The 27,756-nt window shown below is 41.2% G+C and overlaps 1 protein-coding gene across 3 annotated transcripts in view; it reads left to right on the top strand.

Annotated features, from left to right (window-relative positions):
• Positions 1-27,756, top strand: part of OBSCN (obscurin, cytoskeletal calmodulin and titin-interacting RhoGEF) — a 258,005-nt gene that overhangs the window by 63,213 nt on the left and 167,036 nt on the right. For all 3 annotated transcript variants that reach the window (XM_060684486.2, XM_087894267.1, XM_060684487.2), the window contains exons 37-51: positions 60-326; positions 1,778-2,044; positions 2,581-2,847; positions 4,705-4,971; positions 7,582-7,845; positions 8,323-8,589; positions 8,850-9,113; positions 12,210-12,476; positions 13,320-13,586; positions 17,244-17,507; positions 19,093-19,359; positions 21,769-22,032; positions 22,475-22,735; positions 25,793-26,059; positions 27,375-27,641. In XM_060684486.2, the coding sequence (XP_060540469.1) occupies positions 60-326; positions 1,778-2,044; positions 2,581-2,847; positions 4,705-4,971; positions 7,582-7,845; positions 8,323-8,589; positions 8,850-9,113; positions 12,210-12,476; positions 13,320-13,586; positions 17,244-17,507; positions 19,093-19,359; positions 21,769-22,032; positions 22,475-22,735; positions 25,793-26,059; positions 27,375-27,641 (3,987 nt within the window). The remainder of the gene's footprint in view (positions 1-59; positions 327-1,777; positions 2,045-2,580; positions 2,848-4,704; positions 4,972-7,581; positions 7,846-8,322; positions 8,590-8,849; positions 9,114-12,209; positions 12,477-13,319; positions 13,587-17,243; positions 17,508-19,092; positions 19,360-21,768; positions 22,033-22,474; positions 22,736-25,792; positions 26,060-27,374; positions 27,642-27,756) is intronic.

Below are 27,756 nucleotides of genomic sequence, written 5' to 3'. Positions count from 1 at the left end.
CAGTCACAAATCTTGTGTGTTTTCTCTGACTTGGTTTCCCAATCTTTTGTTCCCCGTAGAAAAGCCCGCTGAATTCACAAAACAGCTGGAGGATAAGTCCACCTTAGTGGGATGTGAAGTCAGCCTGAGTTGTGATTTGTCCAAATGGGACAACAACCTGAAGTGGAAAAAGGATGGCAAAGAGATTCGGAGGAGTCAAAAATACGACCTGCGTCAGGAAGGCTCCCGAGCGATTTTAATCATCCATGACACCACAGTGAAAGATGGTGGACAATATACCTGTGAGACCGAATTCTCCAAAACAAAAGCCACGCTATCGGTGGAAGGTCAGTGATAGGGGTGCATGTAATCCTCAATTTACAACTGTTTGTTTAGTGACAGTTTGAAGTTACAATTGCACTGAAAAAAGTGACTTAGGACTATTTTTCACACTTACAGTCATTGCAGCATCCCCATGGTCAAGTGATCAAAATTCAGACCCTTGGCAACTGACCTGTACTTATGACAGTTGCTGTTTCCTATGGTCATGTGATCCCCTTTTGTGATCTTCTGGGGAGGCCAGATTCACTTAACAACCATTTTACTAACTGAACAACTGCAGTTAGTCACTCAACATCTGTGGTAAGAAAGGTTGTGAAGTGGGGCAAAACTCACTTAACAACTGTCTTGCTTAACCACAAAGATTTAGCAACAAAAACCCTAACCCTATACTGGTAATCCTCAATTTATCACAACTGAGCCCAACGTTTCGTTGCTAAGCGAGATAGTTGTTAAATAAATTTTGTCCCTTTTTAGAACCTTTCTTATCACAGTTGTTAAGTGAATCCTGTAGTTGTTCAGTTAGTGACACGGTGTTGTGGCCCGCCAGTGGCCTGCGCAGATTGTGGCTGATCCCGACGATGAGGAGGCTGGTGTGGTGTCGCGCCAGCAGCCTGTGCAACTGGCGCTCGAGTCGGACAGTGAGGAGGCTGAAGAGGATGTGGTGCTAGAGGCAAAGACTCAGCCAGGGCCTTCAGAACCTCCAGAGGCTCCTTCAAGTGAAGAGAGTGAAGTGGAGGAGCCTCTTCTCAATGCTCAAGCATGCAGGGCTGCCAAAAAGCAGGAGTGGCTACTCAGGAGGAGGTCTCCTCGAGAGTAAGGCTTGGGGTTAATTGGCCACTCCCTTAGCCTATTTAAGTTCACACACAGATAGCATTGATCCTACTCAGAGCATTTTGAGACTGAGTTTTTTGTTACAACTTGATTTCTGGGCTGATTGCCAACCCTTGTCGGATTTTGTTTAATCTCTGTAATTCATAGCAGGCTGATAAGGACATTTGTGGTTAAAGCCTGCATTTTGAAAGGGGTTTGTTTGTATTAAACAGAGTTTTTGGAGCTGTGTGTGTGTGCTACATTTCTTGGGACCTGTAGCTGGGGCAGAACACACGATTGTTAAGTGAATCTGGCTTTCCCCATTGAGTTTGCTTGTCAGAAGTTTGTGAAAATTGATCACATGACTCTGGGGCACTGCAACTGTCATAAATATGAATCAGTTGCCAAGCATATGAATTTTGATCACACGATCATAGGGAAGCTGCAACAGTTGTTGGCGTGAAAAACGGTCACTAAACAAACAGTTGCAAGTTTGAGAACTACCTGTAATTGGATGGCAATTCATTGAGCTCCACATACTGAACTCACGCATGTGGCCAGTGGTTATTATACACAAGCAAATAAAATAAATGGATTTATTCCTCTTACTTAAGTTTGATAAGGCCTTTCTTTTCATCTGTTCCAGAAGCTGGAAACTGCTTTGTGAAGGATCTTGAGGACTTGAAGGCGGAGGAGAACAAGAATGCCACCCTCACTTGTGAAACCAAGAAACCAACTTCTTCTGTGGCGTGGAGAAAAGGCATTGTTGACCTTCAAGCCAGCCAGAAATATGAGATCAGCCAAAAAGGAACTGTCTTGCAACTCCTCGTGAAGGACCTTAAGGAAAACGATAGTGACATCTACACTTGTGACATTGGTGACAGCCAATCCAGTGCAAAGCTAGTGGTGCAAGGTAGGACCGGCGTCTGATAGTTTCAATCATGTAGAAATAAAATCAGAGGGAAGTCACTAATTAAGTACAGGGGGTCCTCGACTTATGCCCACAATTGATCCCCAAATTTCCATTGCTAAGCAAGACAAATTGTTAGTTTTGCCTCACTTTACGTCCATTATGGCATAGTTGTTAGGTGAATCATTGCTATTGTTAAGTTGGTCACAAGGTTGTTAAGTGAATTGGGCTTCCTCATTGACTTTAATTGTCAGAAGGTCACAAAAGGGGACCACATGATCCTGGGACACTGCAACCATCATAAGTGTCCAAATTTTAATCATATGACCCCAGGGATGCTGCAATGGTCATAAATGTTAAAAATGGTCCTAAGTCACTTTTTTCAGTGCCCTTGTAACTTCAAATGGTCACTAAACGAACTGTTGTAAGTCAAGGGCTACCTTTTTACTAATCATCAATATGATTAGTGATTTAAAAAAAAAGGGTAATGGTTTATTTCTCTTCTGTCCTATTCCATCTTTTTTCTTTTTGCATTTTAGGCCTGCCAGTAGTTTTTAACCAAGAACTGCAAAACAAGGAAGCCCAGGAAGGGAATAAAGTCCGTCTTACTTGTGAGCTTAACAAACCAGATGTGCCTGTGCAGTGGATGAAGGGCAACGTAGTCCTGGAAGCAGGTGACAAATATGAATTCAAGCAACGGGGTCCTGTGGCTGAGCTCATTATCCGGGAGGCAAAGACATCAGATGCAGGGGAATATATTTGCAAAAGTGGAGACCTGAAGACCTCTGCACGGGTGGAGGTGACAGGTAGGAGACCTTTGCTAACATTTGCCAGTATTGAAAGCAGTTCTGGACTTAATGGTCTTCTGAAGTTCTCCATCCCAGGGATGGATAGAGAAAAATTGGGTGAATAATCTCAGGGCAGTGATGGCGAAACTTTTCCGTACTGAGTGCCCAAACCGGAACGCACATGCGCATGCATGCATGCATGCCGCAGCCTCAGAAACTCAAAGACCAGCCGGCCTGTGCGCATGCATGCACCGCCCACCTGGTCTGGTTTCCAGTGTGGGCGTGCACGCTGGCCAGCTGGTCTTCGTATGTGCCGGAGTGCTGGAAACCCAAAGATCAGGTGGCCGGTGCATGCATGCCGGGGCTCTGGCATGTGCGAAGATCAGTTGGCCGGCGTTCATGTGTGTGCCGGAAACCAGAACACCAGCTGGCAACGGCGTTCATGCCCACAGAGAGGGCTCTGCGTGGCACCTCTGGCACATGTGCCATAGGTTCACCATCACGTTCTCAGGGTCTCAAGAGAAAGAGGGATTCCAGCGTTGAGAAAATGCTGGTGTGGGTGTCTCTTTTGGTTTTATGAAAAGGCCAAGATGATTTGCTTGGACAAAGGTGGACCTTTGTGAGAACTGAGGGCTGGACCAGATGGGTCCAATCCAACAGGGCATTGCTTACATTCATCTCATATCTCACATCACAATCTCATATCTCATACCTGATACCTGATTCTCATATCTTGCATCTCATACCTCATATCTCATCTCATACCTCATATCTCATCTCATATCTCATACCTCATATCTTGTATCTCAAATCTCATATCTCATGTCATATCTCATATATCTCAATCTCATCTCAAATCTCAGTCTGATATTTTATACCTCATCTCATACCTCGCATCTAAGTCATATCTCCCGACCTCCGCACTTTCCACGCCGACCTGAAGACATGGCTTTTTCAGCAAATTCCCTGATCTGCCGCGAAGTTTTAATTGTCTGGGGATTTTAAATTGGCTTGTTTTAGTACTATTTTATTGTTATGTTGTTTCTATTCTGTGAGCCGCCCCAAGTCCTATGGGAGAAGGGCGGCATATAAATTTGATTAAATAAATAAATAAATAAATAAATAAATAAATAAATAAATAAATATCTCAATTTTATACCTCATACCTCATAACTCGTATTTCATATCTCATGTGTCATATTTTGTATCTCCACTCAGTTTCATATCTCATACCTCATACCTCATATCATTCATATCTCAATCTTAGACCTCATATTTCACAGCTTATTTCTCATACCTCATCTATCATGTCTCGTAACTTATATCTCCTCTCAATTTCATATCTCATACTCTTACCTCATATCTCTATGACATACCTCATATCTCATTTCTCAATCTCATACCTCATATCCCATACCTTATTTTTCAATCTCGCATGTCATATCTCAATCCTATATCTCATATCATCTCATTCTTTCATTTCATCATATCTCATTTCCTTGGTCCTTGGTGCTCTGTGAGGTTGGTTGTTTCTTTCAGACATCTCATGACCCAGTTAGGTAACATCATCAGTGCTCGAAGGGATGGAGGATTATACAGAGGAGGAGGAGGAGGAGGAGGAGGAGAAGGACTCTAAGGTCCTTGGTGCTTTTTGAACTTGGTTGTTTCTTTGCAGACGTCCCATTACCCAACTAGATAAAATCCTCAGTGCTAGGTGCTTTATTTAGTTAGAAGATTTATTTATTGCCCTCTGCTGCTGCCCAAACCGTGTTTCTGCATACAAACCCAGTTTGCTTCCTGTTGCCATATCAGCTCACATGCAAGTTTTCCTCCAAAACCTTACTTTGTCCCCCTTATCCTGATCGTGCCTTGTAGCAGCCCCTGCCATTTTTAAGGAAGAGCTTAAGGATGTGGAAAATAAAGAAGGTGAGACGGTCACTTTGCGCTGCGTCCTCGCCGCGCCAGAGGTCACAGTGGCATGGAAGAAAGGTGCGACTCTCCTTTGGGCGAGCGAGAAGTACAAGATGAAACAGGACGGCTGTGTGGCTGAGCTGCTGATTCACCATGCACAACCAGAGGATGCAGGAAAATATACTTGTGATGCGGGAGAGAAGCAGAGCACAGCTCAGATCAAAGTCCACGGTAGGGAAAGATGGTGGATACATTCCTCATCTTCTCTTGCCTTTTCCTCGTCTAAATGTCTGTGGGGATTCTCAGTCACCCAGATCATGGTTATCCCAAATGTGCATTTTCAAAAGATAACTGGACCTTGTTTTTCTTTGAAGATATTTCACTTCCTTTCCAAGAAGCTTCTTCAGTTCTGACTGAATGGTGGAGGATGGAAGGATTTATATTCCTTGCAGTCATCTGGTCATTAGCGCTCTCTCTGAGAGTCGCTGAGGCCACTCGAGGGTTTATCTCAGGGTCACCTGAATAGTGCAAATGGGTGGTGGAGCTTACAGTGCAGTGAGACATATGCAGATCTGGACATTGGGGAAACAAAACAACAACTTTACAAATGCATGACACATTTTATAAGAAAAAACCCATTACGACCAGATTCCGCAGTTCATCTGCATTTGGAAAACAAAGGTCACTGCAAAGTCCACATTCTGGACAGAGAGGACCGATGGTTTGAAAGAGGGGTCAAAGAGACCACCTACATCCACTGAACAGAGTGGAAGGGATACGATGCTATCTGTCTCCTGTTTACAACAGAGTCCTTTCAGCAGTAACAAAAATGTTCCACACTATTTGCACTATTCAAGTGACGTTGAGGGCACAGAAAAACCCCCAAGTGGTCTCAATGACTCTCAAAAAAAGTGCTAACGACCAGATGACTGCAAGGAATATAGGCAGTCCTCGATTTATGACCAAATTGAGCCCAAAATTTCTGTTGTTAAGTAAGACATTTGTTATGTGAGTTTTGCCCCATTTTATGACCTTTATTTATTTTTATTTATTTATTAATTTAATTTGTATACCGCTCTTCTCCCAGAAGGGACTCAGGGCGTTGAACAGCCAAAATTAAAATACATACAATATAAAAGTTAAGATAATTAAAAAGAATTAAATCATTGGCTTCCCAATTTAAAACCCCCAAGTCTATAAAATTTAAAATCCCAATTAAGAACCATTTAGGCTAGGCTTTCTTGCTACAGTTGTTAAGTGAATCAGTGGATAAGTTAATAACTTGTTTGTTAAGTGAATCTGGCTTCCCCATTGACTTTGCTTGTCAGAAGGAAGCAAAAGGTGATCACATGCCCTTGGGACACAGCAACAGTCATAAGTATGAACCAGTTGCCAAGCATTTGAATTTTGATCACATGATCAAGGGGATCACAGTTAAGGTTGTAACTGTGAAAAATGGTCATAAGTCACTTTTTTCATTGGTCACTAAATGAACTGTTGTAAGCTGAGGATAACCTGTATAAATCCTTCCATCCTCCACAATTCAGTCAGAATTGAAGAAGCTTCTTGGATGAGAAGTGAAATGTCTTCAAAGAAAAATAAGAAAGTCCTGTGGCCTCTTGAAAAAGTACCTTTGGGACTTCCTTCATCTAATTTTTTGCTTTCTTATTTTCTTTGCTTTTTGCTAAAAATTAGGACATTAGCCCTTCAAGGTAGTCCAGATAAGAAGCACCCCCTAGGGCTATCTTAACAGGTAGTCCTTGACATACAATTGCAATTGGGGCCAGAATTTCCATTGCTAAGCAAGGCGGCTGTTAAGGGAGCCATGCCCAATTTTACAACCTTTTTTGCCAGGGTTGTTAAGCAAATCACCTGAGTTGTTAAGTGAATTGTATGTTCATTAAGCAAATCTTGCTTCCTGCATTGATTTCTTGTGGGAAGGTCACAAATGGCGATTAAGTGAGCCTGGGATGCTGCTACCCTCATAAATATATGCCTGTTGCCCAAGGGCCAGAATTTCGATCACACCCCTTTGGGGATACTGTGAGGATCATAAGTGCGGTTGTAAATCCATTTTTCAGTGCTGTTGTAAGAGTCACTAAAATAATGGTTGTAAATCAAGGACTACCTGTATTGTAAGATTACGTGAACAGAATTTTGCAAAACTGAAAATATTTCTCCCAACCTGGAAAATTAGGGAAGATCCCTTCTGTATTGCTTCCCACACCCCTTTTCTTTCGGTGGGTCAAGGTATCTTTTACCTGCTGATTCTCCAATCTGCAGATCTCCCTCCTGTCTCCCAAGTTCATTCACGGATGCCATTATATCATTTCTTTCTCTCTTTCTCTCCTATCTATCTATTTATCTATTTATCTATTTATCTATTTATCTATTTATCTATCTATCTATCTATCTATCTATCTATCTATCTATCTATCTATCTATCTATCTATCTATCTATCTATCACCTCCCTCTCAGTCTCTCTCTTTCTTTCTCTCTTCCTCCCTCTCTTTCTTTCTCTCTCTCTCTCCCCCTCTCTGTCTAAACTCATAGTCAGTTTAAAGTACTCTTGTTTAAGTCACTTTCTTCAAACAGATCTCTCTGCCACCCCGTATTGTCCTAACAGCTCTCATGACTATCTGTCTGTGTCTTGGGCTAGAAACGGGTGTCTAAAGGAGGTGGTCAAATGGTGCAATCAAAGCTCTACTTGTTTTCTTTACATTTGATGTATTTGCTGATTTGACCTCATTTATAATATAACTTGAATATAATATTGGTAAGTGATCATCTTCTATTTTCGCACGCATCCATTTCTCTGTCTCTAACCCTTCATTCTCCAGCTACGCCCGTCAGTTTTAAAGAAAAACTGAAGAAGGCTGAGGCTCTGGAAGGTGGAGTAGCTACTCTCCACTGTGAGTTAAATAAACCCGCTCCGGTGGAGTGGGTGAAAGGACAAAAAACTTTACGGCCAGGCAGCAAATACCGAATGAAGAAAGAAGGTACCATCGTCGAGTTGACAATCCATGATCTGGACCTGAAAGATGCTGGAGATTATACCTGCATTTCTGGAGACCAACAGACGACTGCAGTCTTAACCGTGAATGGTAAAAAAAGCCAAAACAAAGCACAGCTTTGCTTATCTTGTGGAGGTATTCCTAAACCCCCCCTCCCATTTATGTCCTTTCAAAGTTTGACCATCTGGTCTACTCTCTTTTGCTTTGATCTCCTGAATCCTTCTGCTCTCAAGATCTCTGCTTTCCTTTTTAGCTTGACAGGAAATGTTGCTTTGCAAATGGTTTCTGAGCATTGGCATTAGTAGAGCAGGTGAAAGTAGTCCTCGTGTCCGTTTTAAGCAAGGCTGAATCCTGTTTCTCCAAATAATTCTGTCTTGCGAGCATTCAACTTTCGACCTTAAGAGAAGTCTACTTTGAGAACAACCTTCCAAAGTTGGAATGGGTAGCAACTGTTGAGAACAGACCAGATGGTAATCCATGGGTGTCACGTTTGGACATCATGTATGTGAGAAATAGTCTTCCCCATAACTTGTTTCTGTTGATGTGGTATCTTCTTGTGTCCCTCAGCCGTGGCTGCTCATTTCAAAACTCAACTGAAGAACCAGGAGGTGACCGAAAGTGGAACCGCCACTCTGCATTGCGAGTTGACCAAAGCTGTGGATTTGGTCGTGTGGATGAAGGATGAAAAAGTACTGAAACCGAGTGAGAAGTACCGAATGAGGTTAGAAGGACGCTTTGCTGAGCTGTCCATCCAAGATCTGGAAGTCCCAGATGCTGGAAGTTACACTTGCATGTGTGGGGATCAGAAGACCAAAGCAACTTTGAAAGTGAATGGTAATAAGTCTTTGCAACTGATCTTCTTTAGGTTTCTTGGTTGCTCCTGATAGTTAAGTTCTTTCATCGATCGCCTGAAATGCAATCACTTTTAATGTGGTTTCATAGGCAGGATCTTCTCCACAGTTTCATAAACCTTATTTTAGTTTCCTGATTTTCCTCCTCTCATGGTATGTTTCAAACATCGCAAGGGTTTTATCCATTGAGATCTAATTCATTCAGTAATTTGATCCTCTCTTTCTCCATGTCGCGTCCTTCAGCCCTGCCTGTGTTTTTCCAAGAAGACCTAAAAAACAAGGAAGTGAACGAAGGGGAATCAACCATTTTCCAGTGTAAGCTGAATAAAGCAGCAAGTGTGGAATGGTACAAGGGATCTAGGCTGCTGAAACCGGATGGAAAATTCCAATTAAAACAGGAAGGTTCTTGTGTTGAACTGGTGATCCAAGGCTTGGACATCACCGATTCTGGAGATTATACTTGCAAATGTGGAGCCCAGAAGACTACAGCTAAATTGACCATAAATGGTAAAAAAAGTATACATATTACCCTTAAACCATTGTATCTTAAAAGTCTTATATTTTCTAGTGTTCTCCAATGAAGCTCAGCATCACAGCTTATCTTCCTGCATCTAACTTGCTTCTTCTTCTTAAACCAGTCTTTGACTTGTCATCATCAATCTTGCAGTCTCCTACATGGTGTCTTTAAAATCTTTCAATTTCCAAAGGAAGAGGTCAAAATATCTCTTCCTCAGCATTCCTTTGGGGACATCAAAAAATTTGTAGGAGCTACAGGGAAAAGACCTTCTTTAAACTTGTCCAGGAAATCAGCTGCAACAGAGCAATTCAGAATGCAGAATAACAGAGTTTGAAGGGACCTTGTAGGTCTTCTAATCCAACCCTTGCTCAGGCAGGAACCCCTATACCAGTGACGGCGAACCTTTTCAGCATCGAGTGCCCAAAGCAGAACGTGTGTATGCATGTGCACACATGTGCCGAGCGCCAGAAACCTGAAGACCAGTTGGCCAGTGCGCATGCGTGCGCCAGCCAGCTGGTCTTTGGGTTTCTGGTGCTCCGGTTTCATGTTGTCCCTAGACCTTCCTTTCACTAGACTAGCCATAACAAATCCCTGCAACCGATTTAACCTCCAGTCCCCTAGTCATCTTTGTTGCTCTTCTTTACACTTTTTCTAGAGTCTCAACACCTTTTTAGTATCGTGGTGACCAAAACTGGATGTAATATTCCAAGTGTGGTCTTAATAAGACATTATAAAGTGTTATTAACACTTTACATGATCTTGATTCTATCCCTCTGTGGATGCAGCCCAGGATTGCATTGGCGCTTTTGTCAACTTCATGTTCCCTTCTTGTTTTCTCCAAACCTAGTGTATTTGAAAAACAAGGAAAACCTGATTCTACACTTTGGCATTCCAGCATCTTTCATAATTTTGAAAAATCATATTTTGTATTTGTCCTCTTCCTCCTAATCTCACCCTTCCTACTTTGAGGGGTATACCATGTTGAAGAGTTTCTATCTACATCATTTTCTAGGAATGGAGGTTATTTTGATGGACTCTAGAGCTCTTAACTCCCAACCAAGATAACTTCAGTTGGATAGTCTTAGTTCCATGTTAGATGACTTAAATAAGGTATTTCTCCTTGTTGCAACTTCCAAAGTTTAGTGTGATGAATAATATGTTGAAAGAGGGACCTGAATCTAAATTCAGCTACAAGCTTCTGTTAGTGGATATGAAGATACAATATATCTGCATCTGATTTATGAATTTATGTAGTTAGTTATCCAGCTTTAATGTTGCTGGATTCTCCTAGACTTCTACATGCCCTGTAGAAATGTAACAACAGGGAGAAAAAATTAAAATAACGCAAACAACATAATAGATGAATAATGTTCTATTAATCCCTGTTAATGGCATTGTTAATAGTTTTAAAGTGTTAAATTCTTTGATTAATAGATGTCCTAGTAGACCACCACTTAGATATGAGCCAGCAGCTGCCAAAAATCTAATCCAGTCCTTGGCTGCATTCAGAGATTGGATAGAATCAAAATGACATGGAGTGTTAATACTACTTTATAATATCTTGGTAAGACCACACTTGGAATATTTATATCCATGATGTAAAAAAGATGTTGAGACTCTGGAAAGAGTGCAGAGAAGACCAACAAGGATGATTAGGGGGCTGGAGGCTAAAACATATGAAGAACGGTTGCAGGAATTGGGCATGTCTAGTTTAATGAAAAGAAGGACCAGGAGGGATATGATAGCAGTCTTCCAGTATTTGAGGGGCTGCCACAAAGAAGACGAGGGGGTCAACCTGTTCTCCAAAGCACCAGAAAGCAGGACAAGGAATAACAGAAACCTATCAAGGAGAACTCCAAGCTGGAACTAAGGAGAAATTTCCTGACAGTGAGAACAATTAATCAGTGGAATTCCAAAATTATAGATGCTCCATCACTTGAGATTTTCAAGAAGAGATTGGACAGCCATTTGTCCAGAATGGTATTATTGGTGTAGGATCTCCTGGTTGAGCAGGAGTTTGAGCTAGATGACCTCCAAGGCCCCTTCCAACTCTATGATTCTATGTTTGTTCTAAATGAGCATACAACTGTTAAACTGAAATTAGGGATGCTGCAATTAATGGAATCCTCTCTATGCAGTCTATTTAAAACTTTAGGCAAATGTCTACTAGTTCTTAAAAAAAAAGAACTAGTTATTATTTATACAGAAATTCTAGCTAAAAAACTAGTCCTATCTCAGTAGTCTAATCTAGTGTTTCCCAACCTTGGAAAATTTTTAGGTGTGTGTATTTCAAGTCCCAGAACTCTCATCAACGCACCTGCTGGCTATGGAATTCTGGGAGTTGAAGTCCACACTGCTGGAAATTGCCAAGGTTGGGGAAGCCTGATCTAGTCCAACCATCAGCCCTCACTTTTCTATGCATTGAGACCCATACGATCACTGGTACAGACAGTCCTTGACTTACAACCATTATTTAGTAACCAACGTTACAAGACCATGAAAAAAGTAACTAAAGGTCATTTTTATACTTATGACCATTGCAGCATCTCCATGGTCACATGATAAAAAATTGGATTGGCAGATATTTATGACAGTTTCACTGTCCCGGGGTCATGTGATCCCCTTTTGTGATCTTCTAAAAAACCAAAGTCAACGGTGAAGCCAGATTCACATAACAACTGTGGCAAGAAAGGTCATCAAATGGGGCGAAACTCACTGAACAACTCAGCAACAAAGTTTGGCTGGAAATGTGGTCGTAAATTGAGGATTACCTGTATTCTCAAGACCAATACACTTTCCATTGTCCGCTCCAATTTTTGCATCAAACGATAAAGTCAAGCCACACTTGCAAGAATTCCAGATTACAAATTCCATAAATTGGAGGTTAAAATGGTAATTTCCAAGTAGTCTGACAAGATGGGAATCAGCAGGGATCGGACAGACCTCATTCAATAACCCATTAAGGTAAATGATTAGGTTAAATTATGCTTCGTGATTAATTAACCCAATTGTTTGCTAAGGAAGGAGTTGTTGGTGCTTCCAGCTAACCCTGATGGACTTCTATCGTATCATTCTCCATTCTTCAGCCCTGCCGGTCCTCTTCACCAAATCCTTAAAAGACGAAGAAGCTATGGAAGGCAAAGTTGCCACTTTCCAGTGTGAGCTGAACAAAATCTCTGCTCCTATAGAGTGGAAGAAAGGACACAAGATTCTTAAGTCAGGAAGCAAATATAAAATGAAACACGAAGGAAAAATTGCTGAACTGGTGATCCAGAACTTAGAAGTAACAGATTCTGGAACCTATGCTTGTATATCTGGAGAACAGCAAACCACAGCAACTTTAGAAGTCAAGGGTAAACTTTTATCTCTCCATATATATATATATATTTTCTATTGGTTCCTTTGATCTCCTGGTCTTTCTCAATCTTTTAATTTCTCCTGAAGTCCTGATCTTTGTGCCAGACTATATATATGCTGACAATCTTTCATCAACCATCTTAGAATCACCCAGTTTAGGCAGATATCAGCAAAGCTTAGTCCATCAATCACATTTTTATCTTTTAATTAAAAAAGCCACCTGTCTTTTATTTCTGAAGATCTTGTTAAGAGTTGAGACTGTCGTAGTGTTCATAAGAACTTCCTTCAATTTAGGGCCTTCAAAAGGGCTTCAGTTATGGGTGAGGAATATATATATATTATCTCTCTCTCTCTCTCTCTCTCTCTCTCTCTCTCTCTCTCTCTCTCTCTAGATAGATAGATAGATAGATAGATAGATAGATAGATAGAGATATAGATATAGATATAGATATAATTATTTAAATAGTTCAGATAAATCCATAACAAATGTTAACTACACAGCTACTACCAAACCTAAAATATATATGTTCAATCATTTTTTAATGCTTGGAATAATCGCTACGGTTGACCTCAAGGAATCAAGAACAGAATCTTCCTTGGGTAAATTTGGAATGTCAGAAATGTCCATATGCTTTAAACATCACACCATTATTTGTCTTCCCAGTGCATCCTACCAGATAATTTTACAAAAAAAGCACACCATGTTCTCCCAATCCATAAGTTCTTGTTTTGCTGTGTTTGAGTGGTAGGACTTCCATGCTTGTATGATGTCCTGTGGTTTCCATTTCTTTGTCCTTCATGCTTACCTTTCAACTCTGTCCTTGTTGCCACCTTCTCAGCTCTGCCCGTTCTTTTCAAAGAAGGGCTGAAGAACCGGGAAGCTGTTGAAGATGCCACCACTACTCTCCATTGTGAGATGTCTAAAGCTGGGGCTGAGGTACAGTGGAAGAAAGGATCACAAACTCTTAAGTCAAGCGATAAATACAGAATGAGGCAGGAGGGTCCTATTGCCGAATTGTTGATTCGAGATCTGAAGGTGGTAGACACGGGAGATTACTCCTGTTTGTGTGGAGATCAGAAGACCACAGCCGTCTTGACCGTTCATGGTAATCAGTTGTTCCATGGTCTCTTGTATTAATCATCTTGTGTGATTTGCATTGTGATGTCTCAATGTCTTGTCTCCATGTTGGTCATTTGGTCAAGTAACCCTGTTTGTGTCCAAAGTTAACAAGAGTCTCATAACTTGGTTGATTGTGGTTACAACTATTTTGGCAATGTCAGTTCTTATCAGAATTTGAGCTTTCTGCTTGAGACCTTCAGAGGGCCCTTAGAATTAATCTTTGTTCCATGATGTTCTCCAACATGATGTTCTCCAACTTGATGATCTCCAGAAGAGCTGAGGCTACAGTCCCAAAATTCCTAGGCAAGATTTGGTCCCATCACATCTGGAGCATCTTACGTACTTTACAACTTCTTCAGACTCTGTGTTCTTGATTTGATGATGGGTATTTACTTTGTGAAGAGAAGACTTCATATCCATGTTGGAAATCCTAGCTGCACAATACTTTCAGGTCGTAAAGGCAAATTTTTATGGGTTGAAGGTATCTCCCACAACGTTGGCCTTTGAAAATAGCTCAAGTCAGGAGAACTGTTATCTTTTCACATCCACAAAATTTTTTCTTTCTTACAATTTCCTAAGATTTAGCGTAAGATTACGCTAAAATTTCTCCTCTTAAAATCTTCTGCAAATCTTCATTAAGATATTTCTCTCTAGACAAAATCTTCTTGATTGTGCAAAACTCCAATGTGATCACTTTTCTCCTTCTCTCACCTAACAATATGCAATCTCTGCTAATACTGATCACAATATGCTAAGATTCTTTAATTATACAATTCTGTGCATTCTCCCAGAGAATTTTTGTGCTTTTTGATGCAGGGACATACTAATTTCTTCAGGGCAAAAATCACAGTCCCTTAATAAAATATTCCAACTGTCTAAAACTATTTCTTTCAGTTATCTTCTTTCTTATCCCTTATTCTACTTGCCTAGAATTATTCTGTATTTTTGAAGCATTTCTTTGATTGTGTCCTACATTCTATATTTATTTAGTTTATTTATTTATTACTTTTTATCCCACCGTTATTATTTTTTAAGTAAGCAAGGTGGCAAGCATACATAATAATACTTCCATCCTACTCCTATTTTCCCCACAATAACAACTGTGTGAGATGGGCTGGGCTGAGAGAGAAAGAGAGTCACTTAGTTGGCTTTCATACCTAAGACGGAACTAGAACTCACCATCCCTTGATGATTTGACCCAAAGTTACCAAGTTGGCTTTTGTGTCTAAGAGAGAACTACAGCTCACCATCTCCTGGTGATTGGCCCAAAGTCAGCTAGTCGGCTTTCATGCCTAAGGCAGGACTAGAATTTGCCATCTCTTGGTTTCTAGCCCAGGACCTTAATCACTACACCTTACTGGCTCTCCTATTAATGTCTTCTGAATCAAAACAGATGTCATAGAATTATTATATTAGAAGTAAGACATCTCTTGCAATGAAATATATATTCTTTTTTTTAACGTGGCACATTTCAAAAATATGTTGATTTTTCAGTTCTAAATGCATTTTAACATTAGCTTATAAAATATTATTCTTTTTTAGTCTGTATTGGGCAGACCATATCTTTAACACATTCATTTCTGTGCCCTGCATTTTAAGAAGAATGTTGACATTTTAGAAATGAATCATGATTGATTGATTGATTGATTGATTAGTTTTATATCGTACCTCCTCTCCATTTGACGAATTCCAGAATGATCTTTATGGCTAAAGGAGAACATAAAATTGGATCTCCTAATACAATATTTTAACCCTACACCTTCCTTTCCAACATGTCCAAATTCTGAAACTAAACACTGCAAAATTTAACATTGGAAATTCCATGTTAAACTTTCATCTTAGTCCAGAATTTAAGCCAATTCCAAAGAATATTTTGCATTGCATCTCTACATTTGTTCCTTTTAAGATATTTTAATCCAATTCTTTGTTTTCCTTCCTAAAGGTACCCAAGCAACTTTCTTTTCTTCCTTTTTAAAAATTCTATTGTATCATCTGTTTGTTGCCTTTTTAAATTTTCTTTCTTCTTAAAGATTTTTTTCCCAAGGGACCCGTTGAAATGCTATTTTTATATCCCATTTTGGAAGTATTTTATTTCTCTTCCTGAACTTCTGATTTTTGAATTGTTTCTGTACTGTTGTTGCTTGCATATATATCTATTTTTAGATTCATTTAGTACGCTAGTTCCAATTGAGTTTTTTGTGCAGAGAAAAATGCCTACGCCTTTCCTGTCTGCTTTATAAAAATCCACATTGTGAAAAGCATTTGGTAAAACAGCAAAAAATGTAAATTCCGCTAACTGGAGGAATAATACTTTAAATGTTTTTTTCTGTCTAATATGTTTGATGAAATCCAAATGGTGTAGAAAAACAGAACATGGCTATCGTATTTCACTATATACATTTGCAGGTTTAAATTTATTTTGATCTTTAAAATAAGAAGGTGACATTTCAGCTGAAAATGTGCTCTTAGGATTTTTGATTTATTTATTTATTCATCTATCCATTCCATATCTGTATAGGTACAATCATTCCTTCCCCCTCCCTCCCTCCCTCCCTTCCTGTTCATCCTTCTTTCCTCTCTATCATTTTTTTCCTTCCTTCTGTAGAAAATTAGCACACATACCTCTCCTAGAAGAATGAAATATTTTGAGGAATATTAAAAAAGGGCAGAATATTATATTTCCCTAAATGAGAAGTAGAGAAACATGTTTTTCTTAAAAGACAGAAAGCAGACTCAATCTCCCTCCCCCCAGCCAATTTTTGTGCCCATTGAGAAAGATTGGGCCAGCCTATCTACAAAACAAATGCCTTCAGCTCCAGGGTGAAGGGATTAAGACATGACCCTCCAGCCCAGGACATAATAGGATTAACTCACTAGCAGCAGAGCTCACTACATTGCACAAGCTCCTAACGACATTGCATCAGAGTTCAAACTTCAATCAAACTTAAAATCAGACAAACTCCTAGAATTTGTACATGGCTCTTTGGGAGTCTGACAACAACCAGTAAAATACATGTTCTTGCACAGTTCAAGTGCAAAGCCCAAGAGAAGATATAAATACCCACAACTCTCAACTCCATGTGGCCAGCCACCCAGAACCATGTACTTGGTGGTTCTGCTTCACCATTAAACCCTCTTTCCAATCAGCCTCCAGCCTCCATTTTGTCTCCAGTGCCTTTCTCCTGGCTTGGAACTGGACCTGGATATTTCTTCCAACCCTTCCTTCCTTCCTTCCTTCCTTCCTTCCTTCCTTCCTTCCTTCCTTCCTTCCTTCCTTCCTCTTTCCCTTCCTTCATTATTTCAATTCAAAAAATATAATACGATTAAAACATTAAAACCATTCTAAAACTATAATAGCAATAAAACAATAAAAGTTGTCAATTTTTAGCATACAAATGGACAACCAGCTTCAAATTGCAAATTGCATTTGTACAATGATGTCATTGTCATTTACACCATAACGTCATCATGCAAACAGCAGTGATGATGTCATGTATTATGCAAATTGTGTCACAAACCCACCCTTCAGATGCTCACAGGTGAGTTCCTTTCAAGTTGCATTCTTGCAAAAGCTCCCTTGTTGGAAATCTCAAAATTCTGAAATTTAAAACGACCCATACTCTGTCGGTGTTATGCTCCACAGCACTACCTGTGCGTTTCCAAGAAGAACTCAAAAGCCAAGAGGTCCTAGAAGGAAGAACAGCTGTTCTGCACTGTGCATTAAATAAAACTGCCGTGGTGGATTGGAGAAAAGATGCACAGATGCTCCAGCCAAGTGCAAAATACAAAATCAAACAGAAAGAAAATGTTGCAGAACTCACAATTCAGGACGTGACCGAAGAGGATGCGGGAGAATATTCCTGTATTTGTGGAGATCAAACCACATCAGCTTCTGTCACAGTGCAGGGTAAATATGACGTATCTCTTTTTCTCTCTCTGATTAAAAGGAGGTGTTGGTAATATTCTTTGAGAATATCTATTCCTTAGGGATGAATTGTGGGGTCCTTGGTGCTTGCTGAGCTGGGTTGTTTTCTTGCAGACGTTTCATGACTCAATTAGGAAATGTCATCAGTGGTGGAAGGAATGTGGGGCTTGTGGAGAGGAGGAGAAGGAGGACAACGCTGACAGTGGGTCCTTGGTACTCTTTGAGTTTAGTGCAGGGGTGTCAAACTGGCAGCCCATGCGCCGGATGCGTCATGCGCAAGCCATGCCCACCCCAGCTCTATGAAGGGGAAAAATGTCACAATAAGTCACGTTACGGCAACATGACACAGCAACTTTGACACCCATGGCTTAGTGGTTTTCTTGCAGACATTTCATGACCCAACTAGGGAATACCATCAGTGCTGGAAGGGAGGGGCTATGCAGGTGGGAGAGGGAGGAAAACTGTGGGGTTCTTGGTGCTCTTTGAGCTTGATGGTTTTTTTAAAGATATTTCATGACACAGCTAGGTAACACCATCAATGTTAGAAGGGATGAGATTTATGGAGAGGAGGAGAAAGGAGTGGAGGAAAAGAGGAAGAAGAGGGGGAGGAAGATGAGGAAGTCTATGGGGTTCTTGGTGCTCTCTGAGCTGGGTTGTGTTCATGCAGACATTTCATGACACAGGTAAGTAACATCATCAGTGCTAATGATGAGTGATAAGTAATCAGTGCTAGGGCTGATGATCTAGTTGAGTCATGAAACAGCTGCAAGGAAAGCACCAAGGACCCTATAATTTTTGGTATTTCTTTAGAGTTTTAGGCCACTTTTGGAAACAATCTACAATTTGGGTTTTTTTTTTCTCCAGCTTCTACATCTATTGCTTTCTGTTACAACCTGAGCTCCCATTCTTTTAATTTTCAGTTGGAATCTTAGAGTTATAAGAGGACTATTAAGATTAACTTGTCCAGCATTCCCCCCGGGGAATTCTGGGAGCTCAAGTTTACCCATCTTAAACTTTCCAAGGTTGAGAAACACTGATCTAGTCCATTTAATTGTACCATTTTACTAGAAAAGCAGGAAAATTTATGTCTGCTGTTGAAGTGTGGGTTAGGAGAGTACAGATAGTCCTCGATTTATAACAATTTGTTTAGTAACCATTCAAAATTGCAAATGCTCTGAAAAAAATGATTTATGACCATTTTCCACACTTACGACTGTTGCAGCATTCCCAATGATCACGTGATCAAAATCCAAATGCTTGGCAACTGGTTCATATTTATGACGGTTTCAGTGTCTTGGGGTTATGTGATCACTTTTTGAGACCTTGTAACAATGGGGAAGCCAGATTCACTTAGCAACCGTGTAACTAGCTTAACAACTGCAGGGATTCTCTTAACAACTGCAGCAAAAAAGATCATCAAATGCAACAGAAATTTTGGGCCTTCATTGTGGTCATATGTCGAGGACTACCTGTAAGTGATTCTGTACATAACCCTTAAGAGGAATCTCATGGATTTATTCCAGCTGTGATGATGAATGACCTCAAATGTCCTATTTACTCTCTCCAGCCTTACCTCCATGTTTCAAAGTCGACTTGAAGAACCTCGAAGCTGCCGAAGATGGTGCTGCCACTCTGCGGTGCGAGCTGACCAAAACTCCTGCCCTTGTGAAGTGGTGGAAGGGCAGCGAGGTTCTGAAGCCCAGCGATAAATACGAAATGAAACTGGAAGGTGTGGTTGCTGAACTGGTGGTCCACCGCTTGCAACTGACCGATACTGGGGGTTACAGTTGCACCGTTGGCGATTCGAAGACTTCAGCTTTCTTAAGGGTGAATGGTACATAAAACGTTTTGTTTCCCATAGTCAGATCCAATAGAGGCAAAGTGAAGAGGACATCTAGGTTTCCTCTGGTCATCTTAGATGTAAGAAAGAAGTCAAAAGATCTTTACAGTCCTTGGAGGCTGAGTAAGATCGATAGAAGAGAATATTTGTAGCGCCGAGTTGAACTGTGGAGTTCTTGGTGCTTTCTGAGCTTGGTGGTTTTCTTGCAAACGTCTCATGACCCAACTAGGTAATGTCATCAGTGCTAGAAGGGTTGGGTTTGCAGAGAGGAGGAGGAGGAGGAAGGGAGGGAGGGAGGGAGAGAGGAGAACTTCTAAGCAAATTCCTTCTAGGCAACATCATCAGTAATGGAACAGAATAGGATTGCTGAAAGGAGGAGGAGGAGGAAGAAGAAGGGGGAGAAGGAGAAGGAGAAGAACAGTGGAGTCTTTGGTGCTCTCTGAACTTGGTGGTTTTCTTGCAAACGTTTTATGACCTAACTACATAACGTCATCAGTTCAGAAAAGGAGTGGGGTTTGCTAGACCTACTCCCTTCTAGCCTCGATGATGTTACTTAGTCAGGTCATGAAACATCTGCAAAACAGCCACCAAGCTCAGAGAGCACCAAGGACCCCATAGCTAAGAAATATCCTTATATTTCACAATATATAAAGTACAAATAATCATTCATTCATTTGCTGTGGATCCTCCAGGTAGACAATGGTGAAGGAATTTGCTTAGAAGTTCCAGATGACAGTTATGTCTGATGCAATTTTACAATTTGGAGCTGATGGGAACTGAAGAGGGAGGCCTCTTTCACTAATGTCTTCGGTAACCAGGAGTGCCTTTAATTAATGTTTCCAGTTCTTTGAAGTAACACAGCAGGCTCTCTATGAGGAATATGAATTCTGATAAGAACCAATTCAAACCTGTTAAAGACAAGGATTATACAAAGGTTTGAACTCTAGTAACCTGCCAACACATAATGCCCATTATAGGTAGTCCTTACTGTAGGATCATTTGTTTAATGATCATTCAAAGTTACAACATCACTGAAAAATGAGTTATGACTGTTTTTCACTTATAACTAGTATCTCTGCAGTATCCCTGTGGTCACATGATCAAAATTCAGATAGTTGGCAACTGACTCATATTTATGATGGTTGCAGTGTCACCTTTTGTGACCTTCTGACAAGCAAAGTCAATTGGGAAGCCAGATTGACTTAACAACTGTGTTACTAACTTAACAACTGTGGTGATTCCCTTAACAACTTTGGCAAGGAAGTTTGTAAAATGGAGCAAAATTCTCTTTCCAACTGTTCTGCTTAGTAACAGAAATTTTGGGCTCAATTGTGGTCGCAAATTAATGACTATGTATAGAAAGTGATTCTTTTATATGTGAGGTACCTATCCTTACTTATGGATAAATAAAGAGATAGTAAGTTATCTTGCTGCTTCAAATCGTGATAGAATAAAAGAATACAGGTAGTCCTCGATTTACAATCTGAACTGAGCCCAAAAGTTCTGTTGCTAAATGAGACATTTGTAAAGTGAATTTTGCTCCATTTTACAATCAATCTTGCCACAGTTTTTAAGTGAATCACTACAGTTGTTAAGTTAGTAATGTGATTGTTAAGTGAATCTGACCTTATTTGTCAGAAGTTTGCAAAAAGTTATCACATGATTCTAGGACACATCACAGGTCATAAATATATGTCAGGGTTCCAAGCAACACCCTCAACGAAAGAAGAATGAGGCCTTAAGTTCCTCAAAGTTCCATTTTTTAAGAGATGTCATATTGGCCCATCTGGGAAAACCCGAAAACCCGAAAGCTTCTAGGTTTTCCCCACCCAAAGGAAAGTCCAAGTTCCTGCCCAGCACCCACAAATCCATCACATGGTCCAATCAATGTACCGTCCCAACTGGAGATGCCTCCCAGTTCCAGCCCTCCAGGTGCAGGGCAAGATGTCCTTGACTCTCTGAGAAAGGAATATTATTATGACTATATATCACCCTTGCTCCATACAATCCCACCTCCTAGTTTCTCACAGTATTAAATGTGGCAGGCCTGAAGATCCAGTGCAAAAGATGGCTTCAAGGCCTGACAGTCAGTTGCCAAGCATCTGAATTTTAATCACATGACCATGGGAATGCTTCAACGCTCATATGTGTGAAAATCAGCTGTAAGTCATTTTTTTCAGTGCCGTTGTAACTTCAAACAGTCACTGAATGAACTGTAAGTTGAGGACTACTGTAACAAATTTGGAAGGGACCTTGGAGATTTTCTAGAAGAGACATCAAGCTAACAGATCTTGCTGTTGAGCTTGGAAGGAAAGGGGGAGAATGATCCATGGGGCCCACAACTGGATCCTTTTCTTCAACATCTGGGTATTCACCTGCTTTCTTCCTTCTGAACCCCTCCAGCCATTCCTGCGAAGTTCAAGAAAGGTCTGGAAGACCAAGAAGTTACAGAAGGTGGAACTATTGCTCTCCAGTGTGAGCTGACAAAAACAGCTACGGTGGAGTGGAAAAAGAAACACAAGACACTGCGAGCAAATGACAAATACAACCTGAAGCAGGAAGGCCCTGTGGCAGAGTGTGTGATACATAATCTTGATCTTGGAGACGCCGGAGAATACTCCTGTGTCTGCGGTGACCAGAAAACCACTGCGACTCTGGCGGTCCGGGGTAAATCAATTTATCTTGAGTTCTGCATTTGGCAAATCTGTTTTTGTTTTTTGTTTGTTTGTTTTGTTTTGTTTGTCAATGTCTTGTGGTTTGTCTTTCAAAGTTGGAAGGAAGGAAGGAAGGAAGGTAGGAAGGAAGGAAGGAAGGAAGGAAGGAAGGAAGGAAGGAAGGAAGGAAGGAAGGAAGGAAGGAAAAGTGACAGGGAAGATGGGAGGGAGGGAGGAAGGTAGGAAGGTAGGTAGGTAGGTAGGTAGGTAGGTAGGTAGGAAGGAAAGAAGGAAGGACAAAAGTGAGAAAGGCAGGAAGGAAAAGAAATATAAAGAAAAGAAGGGCAGGACACATCCAATTTTGTTGTCATACCAACTCCTCTTCCCCACCTCTGACTTTGTCCAAAGTCCATCTATCCCTGACAATTTTCACACCCTCCTCTTATGTTCTCCAGCTCTACCTCCCCAATTCAAACAGGAACTGAAGGATGTGGCAGCCACCGAAAATGAAACAGCTACATTGCATTGTGAGCTCACCAAAGCTGCTCCTGTGGAATGGATGAAGGAAGGAGACAAATTAAAAGGAGACAAATACCAATTCAGACAGGAAGCAGCTGTCGCCAAGTTGGTGATCTGTGGTTTAGAAGTTGAGGATGCTGGACGTTACACCTGTATTTGTGGAGACCAGAAAACTTCAGCTGCTTTGACTGTTAAAGGTAAAACTTGCACAAATGTATTGATAGACAATAAATAAAAAGATAAAGAATCCAGCAGCTTTTGTTAGAGGAGAAACTAAAAGATATTTTAAGGGGTTTATTGAGATACGTATCTATTTTTTCCTTAGCTTTTATGTACAGGTAGTCCTCACAACAGTTCATTTAGTGACTGTTCAAAATTATAGTGGCACTGACGGAAGTGACTATGACCGTTTTTCACACTTATAACCAATGCAACATCCCCATGATCACATGATCAAAATTCAGACACTTGACAACTGACTCGTATTTATGATGGTTATAATGTCCCAGGGTCATCTGATCCCCTTTTGCAATCTTCTGACAACCAAAGTCAATGGGGAAGCCAGATTTACTTAACAATTGTCTTAATTACTTAGCAACTGCAGTGATTCACTTAACAACTATGACAAGTTACATCATAAAATAGGGCAAAATTCACTTAACAAATGTCTCAGCAAAATAAATTTTGGGCTCAATTGTGGTCGTGAGCCAAGGACTACCTGTATTAAGTATGTAGCATTTGGCAGAGGAACATTTTTCTTGGACAAAACTTTAGACATTTTGTCAAAGAATGCAATAAGATTGACATGATCTGCTTTTGACAAACCCATGTTGGCTTCTGGTTATAACTTTGCTTGTCTCAAGGTGTTCACAGATCAGTTGCTTGATTATCTTTTCCAGGATCTTCCCAGGTACTGATCCTGGAAAAAAATAAGCAAGCAAACGATCTGAAAACATCTAGAACCAATCAAAGTCATAACTTTAAGCCAATATGGGTTTCTCAAAAATTCAGCATGTCAGCCAAACCTTATTGCATTCTTTGACAATCTGACAAAATTAGTGGACCAGTGAACAGCTGAGAATATAATTTACTTGGTATTTGATAAAGTAGACCACAACCTACTTCTTGATAAGGTAGAAAAATTTGGGATAGACAGCATCATCACCAGATGGATTCGTAGCTGGCTGACCAACCATACTTAATGTGTGGTCCTGAGTGGAATTGCATCTACATCAGTGGTTCTCAACCTGTGGGTCGCGACCCCTTTGGTGGTCGAATGACCCTTTCACAGGGGTCGCCTAAGACCATTGGAAAACACATATTTTCAATGGTTTTAGGAATAATTTTATAGATGGGGGTCACCACAACATGAGGAACTGTATTAAAGGGTCGCGGCATTAGGAAGGTTGAGAACCACTGATCTACATGGAGGGAAGTATGCCGTGGTGAATCATAAGGCTCTGTCTTAGGCCCAGTACTGCTCAATATATTTCATCAATGATTTAGACGAGGGGGTAGATGTGGATCTCAACAAATTAGTAGATGACACCAAACTAGCCAACACCCCAGCAGACAGGCTCAAGATCCAGAAGGATCTTGACCGACTTGAACATAGCAATTCAATAGTGAGAAAAGTAAAGTTTTATACATAGGAAGAAAAAACCAAATGCACACAGAGCCCTCTCTGTGGGCACGCGGGCTGTCATCAGCTGCTCTTCTGGTTTCCAGCATGGGCATGTGTGCCGGCCAGCTGGTCTTTGTGCATGCCAGAGCGCCAGAAATCTGAAGACCATCTGGCCAGCGCTCATGTGTGCACCGGAAACCAGAAGACCAGCTGGCCGGGGCACGCATGCGCACCAGCCAGCTGGTCTTCAGGTTTCTGGGCTCCAGTGTGCACGCATTCCAGTTTTGGCACTGAGTGCCGAAAAGGTTCACTGTCACTGGAATAGCTAGTACCTGGCTCAATATTAGTAACTGCAAGAGGGATCTTGGCGTCCTAGTGGACAATTGCTTAAAGATGAGCCAGCAGTGTGTTCCAGTTGCTAAAAAGGTCAATGCAGTCCTTGGTTTCATTAATAGAGGGATAAAGTCAGAATCACATGAAGTGTTAATACCATTTTAAAATACCTTAGTAAAACCACACTTGGAATATTGCATCAATTTTGGTCACCATGATACAGAAAAAACGTTGAGGCTCTAGAAAGCGTGCAGAGAAAAGCAAAAAAAGATCATTAGGGGATGGGAGGATAAAACATATACAGAATGGTTGCAAGAATTGGGTATGTCTACTTTAATTAAAAGAAGGACTGGGGTGACATGATAGCATCTTCCAATATTTGAGGGGCTGCCAGAAAGAAGAGTGGGTCAACCTATTCTCCAAAGCACCTGAAGGAAAAACAAGAAACAATGGATGGAAACCAATCAAAAGAGACCTAACCAGTGATGGGTTCCTTCCGGTTCGGCCTGGTTCTCCCGAGCCGGTAGCGGTGATGATATGACGTCACCAAACCGGTTCTGCCCCCCCATGCCCCCCTGTGTTATTCTTACCTTTTATTTGGTCCCACCCCAAATCTATTGCTGCCTCCTGAGTCCCAGCTGATGGCTAGAGGGAAAAATACTGTTTAAATTCTTGCCGCGGGGCTTCAAAGGGCCGCCCTACAGCTGATCAGTGTTAAAAGAAAACAAATGAGTAGACCAGTGCCTGCAAAAATACATGAGTTGATCAGTGCCTGCAAAAATAAATGGGTAGATTGGTACAGTTCTGCAAGCAGTTAAAAGCCTGGTAGACCAGTACCTCTGCTAAATCCTAAATAATTGTCACATGACCATCAAGCCACACCCACAAAATAAGCCACGCCCACAGAACGGGTAGTAAAAAATTTTAGAACCCACCCCTGGACGTAACCTAAAACTAAGACATTTCTTGACATGAGAATCAGGAAGGACTTCCCTCCAGAAGTTGTGGATGCTCCAACCCTGAAGGTTTTCATGAAGAGATTTCAGACAATCTTTGAATGAAATGGTATCGGGTCTCCTGTTTGAGCAGGGGATTCCTCCAAGGTCCCTCCCAACAATGTTATTCTATTATTGAATAATGCTTTTATCACTGACAAATTTTACTGGGGACATCAAACATCCCTTGGTCCTCTGAACCTTTATTCCCAGGCTTCTATTTTTCTGAAATTGCTCAGAATTTCACTTAATGAAAGATGAGTTAAATGTTTTACTTTCTCCCATTCTTTTTGACTCCACAGCTCTCAAGCCTGAATTTACGCAGCAACTGAAGGATGAGAAAGCGGATGAGGGCAGCACAGTCAGATTACGTTGTGAAGTGACAGTCCCTAAAGCCCCAGTAGAATGGCGCAAAGACGGTGCAAGAATCCACGCTAGTCCCAAATATGACATCAGACAGGATGGGGGCATCCGTGACTTACTCATTCATAACTTAGAACCCCAAGACAGTGGGGAGTATTCGTGCATCGCTGGAGATCAAACCACGTCTGCCACATTATCTGTGCAAGGTATAAATTTTTAAAATTGAATTAGAACTCACAATCTCCTGGTGCTCGGCCCAAAGTCACCCACCAGTTTTTATGCCTAAACTCCCAGTGTCTTGGGAGATTAGCTCAAATTCACCCAGCCACCTTTCGTGGCTAAAGTGGGACTAGAACTCCCTATCTCCCAGTTTCCTCCCAGGAGGAGGAGGTAAACAGAGCAAAATAAAAAAATAAAATAAAATGTGACAGTGACGATAAGATGAAAGAGATGAAATTCTCACACACACACACACACACACACACACACACACACACACACACACACACACATATCCGTGTTTTCCCAAAAATAAGATCCAGGTCTTATATTTTTTGGGGGCTGCAAAATAAGCACAGCATAAAAGAGTGGCCGTGCATGTTGGCCAGTACAGCACCCGTTGCGGCCAAGAAGCATCCCAGGAGCAGCAGGGACAGCAGGCAGTGCAGGTGGAGGCTAGGGTGCAATGAAAGCTTGGCCGGCAGGTGCTGCAAGAGTGGCAGCAGGGCGGCAGCCAGAGCTGAGGTCAGAAGGGCAGTGGCAGGTTGCACAGAAGATGCACGGACAATGCAGGGCGATGCTTGCGCCACTGTTCATCAGCCTGGCGGAAGAGCAGCCCGCCCGGGAGCCACCGGCCCTCAGCAGCAGCAGGTGCAGCAGGCCTCGTGACCAATGATGGTGGTGGCTTCTGAAATCGATCTGGGGGCGAATGGATGGCTTCCTCCCTTTCAGCCCCTTCTGCAGTTGCTGAAAGAGCCAAGCGGCAATTCCTTGGGGAGAAAAGAAGGTAAGGGGAGTGAAGAAATCTTCCTTCCCCCATGTGATGCACCCTATGATGTGAGTGACATCAGACGGCCACGCCCACCACTGATTACACTCTTAAGTAGGCCTTATTTTGGGGGTAGGGATTATACTGCAAGCATGAAAATCAAGGTAGGTCTTATTTTTGGGAAAATGGGGTACGTATGTGTGTGTGTGTGTATATGTATGTATATGTATATGTATACACACAAACACACACACATCAAACATCCATTGGTCCCGTACAACCAAATATATATATATGAATTTCATCTCTTTCATCTTATCATTTCTGTCATATTTAAATTTTTTTATTTTGCTCTGTTTATCTCCTCTGAGAACCGTGTATGTTCGACATACACACGTCAAACATCCATTGGTCCTGTACAACCAATTTTTTCCAATATTCTATTTTCCAGAAATTGGTGGGAACTGCCACTTAATGAAAGAATTGTACTTTTTTTTTTTTTTTTTTTACTTATGTTCATTTTGACCCTGCAGTCCTGAAACCTGAATTCACACAGCGGCTGAAGGATGAGAAAGCGGATGAGGGCAGCAAGGTCAGATTACGTTGTGAAGTGACAGTCCCTAAAGCCCCAGTAGAATGGCGCAAAGACGGTGCAAGAATCCACGCTAGTCCCAAATATGACATCAGACAGGATGGGGGCATCCGTGACTTACTCATTCATAACTTAGAACCCCAAGACAGTGGGGAGTATTCGTGCATCGCTGGAGATCAAACCACATCTGCCACCTTATCTGTGCAAGGTATAAATTTTTAAAATTGAATTAGAACTCACAATCTCCTGGTGCTCGGCCCAAAGTCACCCACCAGTTTGTATGCCTAAACTCCCAGTGTCTTGGAGATTAGCTCAAATTCACC

Source organism: Pantherophis guttatus, chromosome 4 (assembly GCF_059756535.1).
Source record: "Pantherophis guttatus breed Tessera chromosome 4, ASM5975653v1, whole genome shotgun sequence".
NCBI lineage: Eukaryota > Metazoa > Chordata > Lepidosauria > Squamata > Colubridae > Pantherophis > Pantherophis guttatus.
The sequence above is the reverse complement of the archived record's forward strand: the minus strand, read 5'-3'. Positions and strand labels throughout refer to the sequence as shown.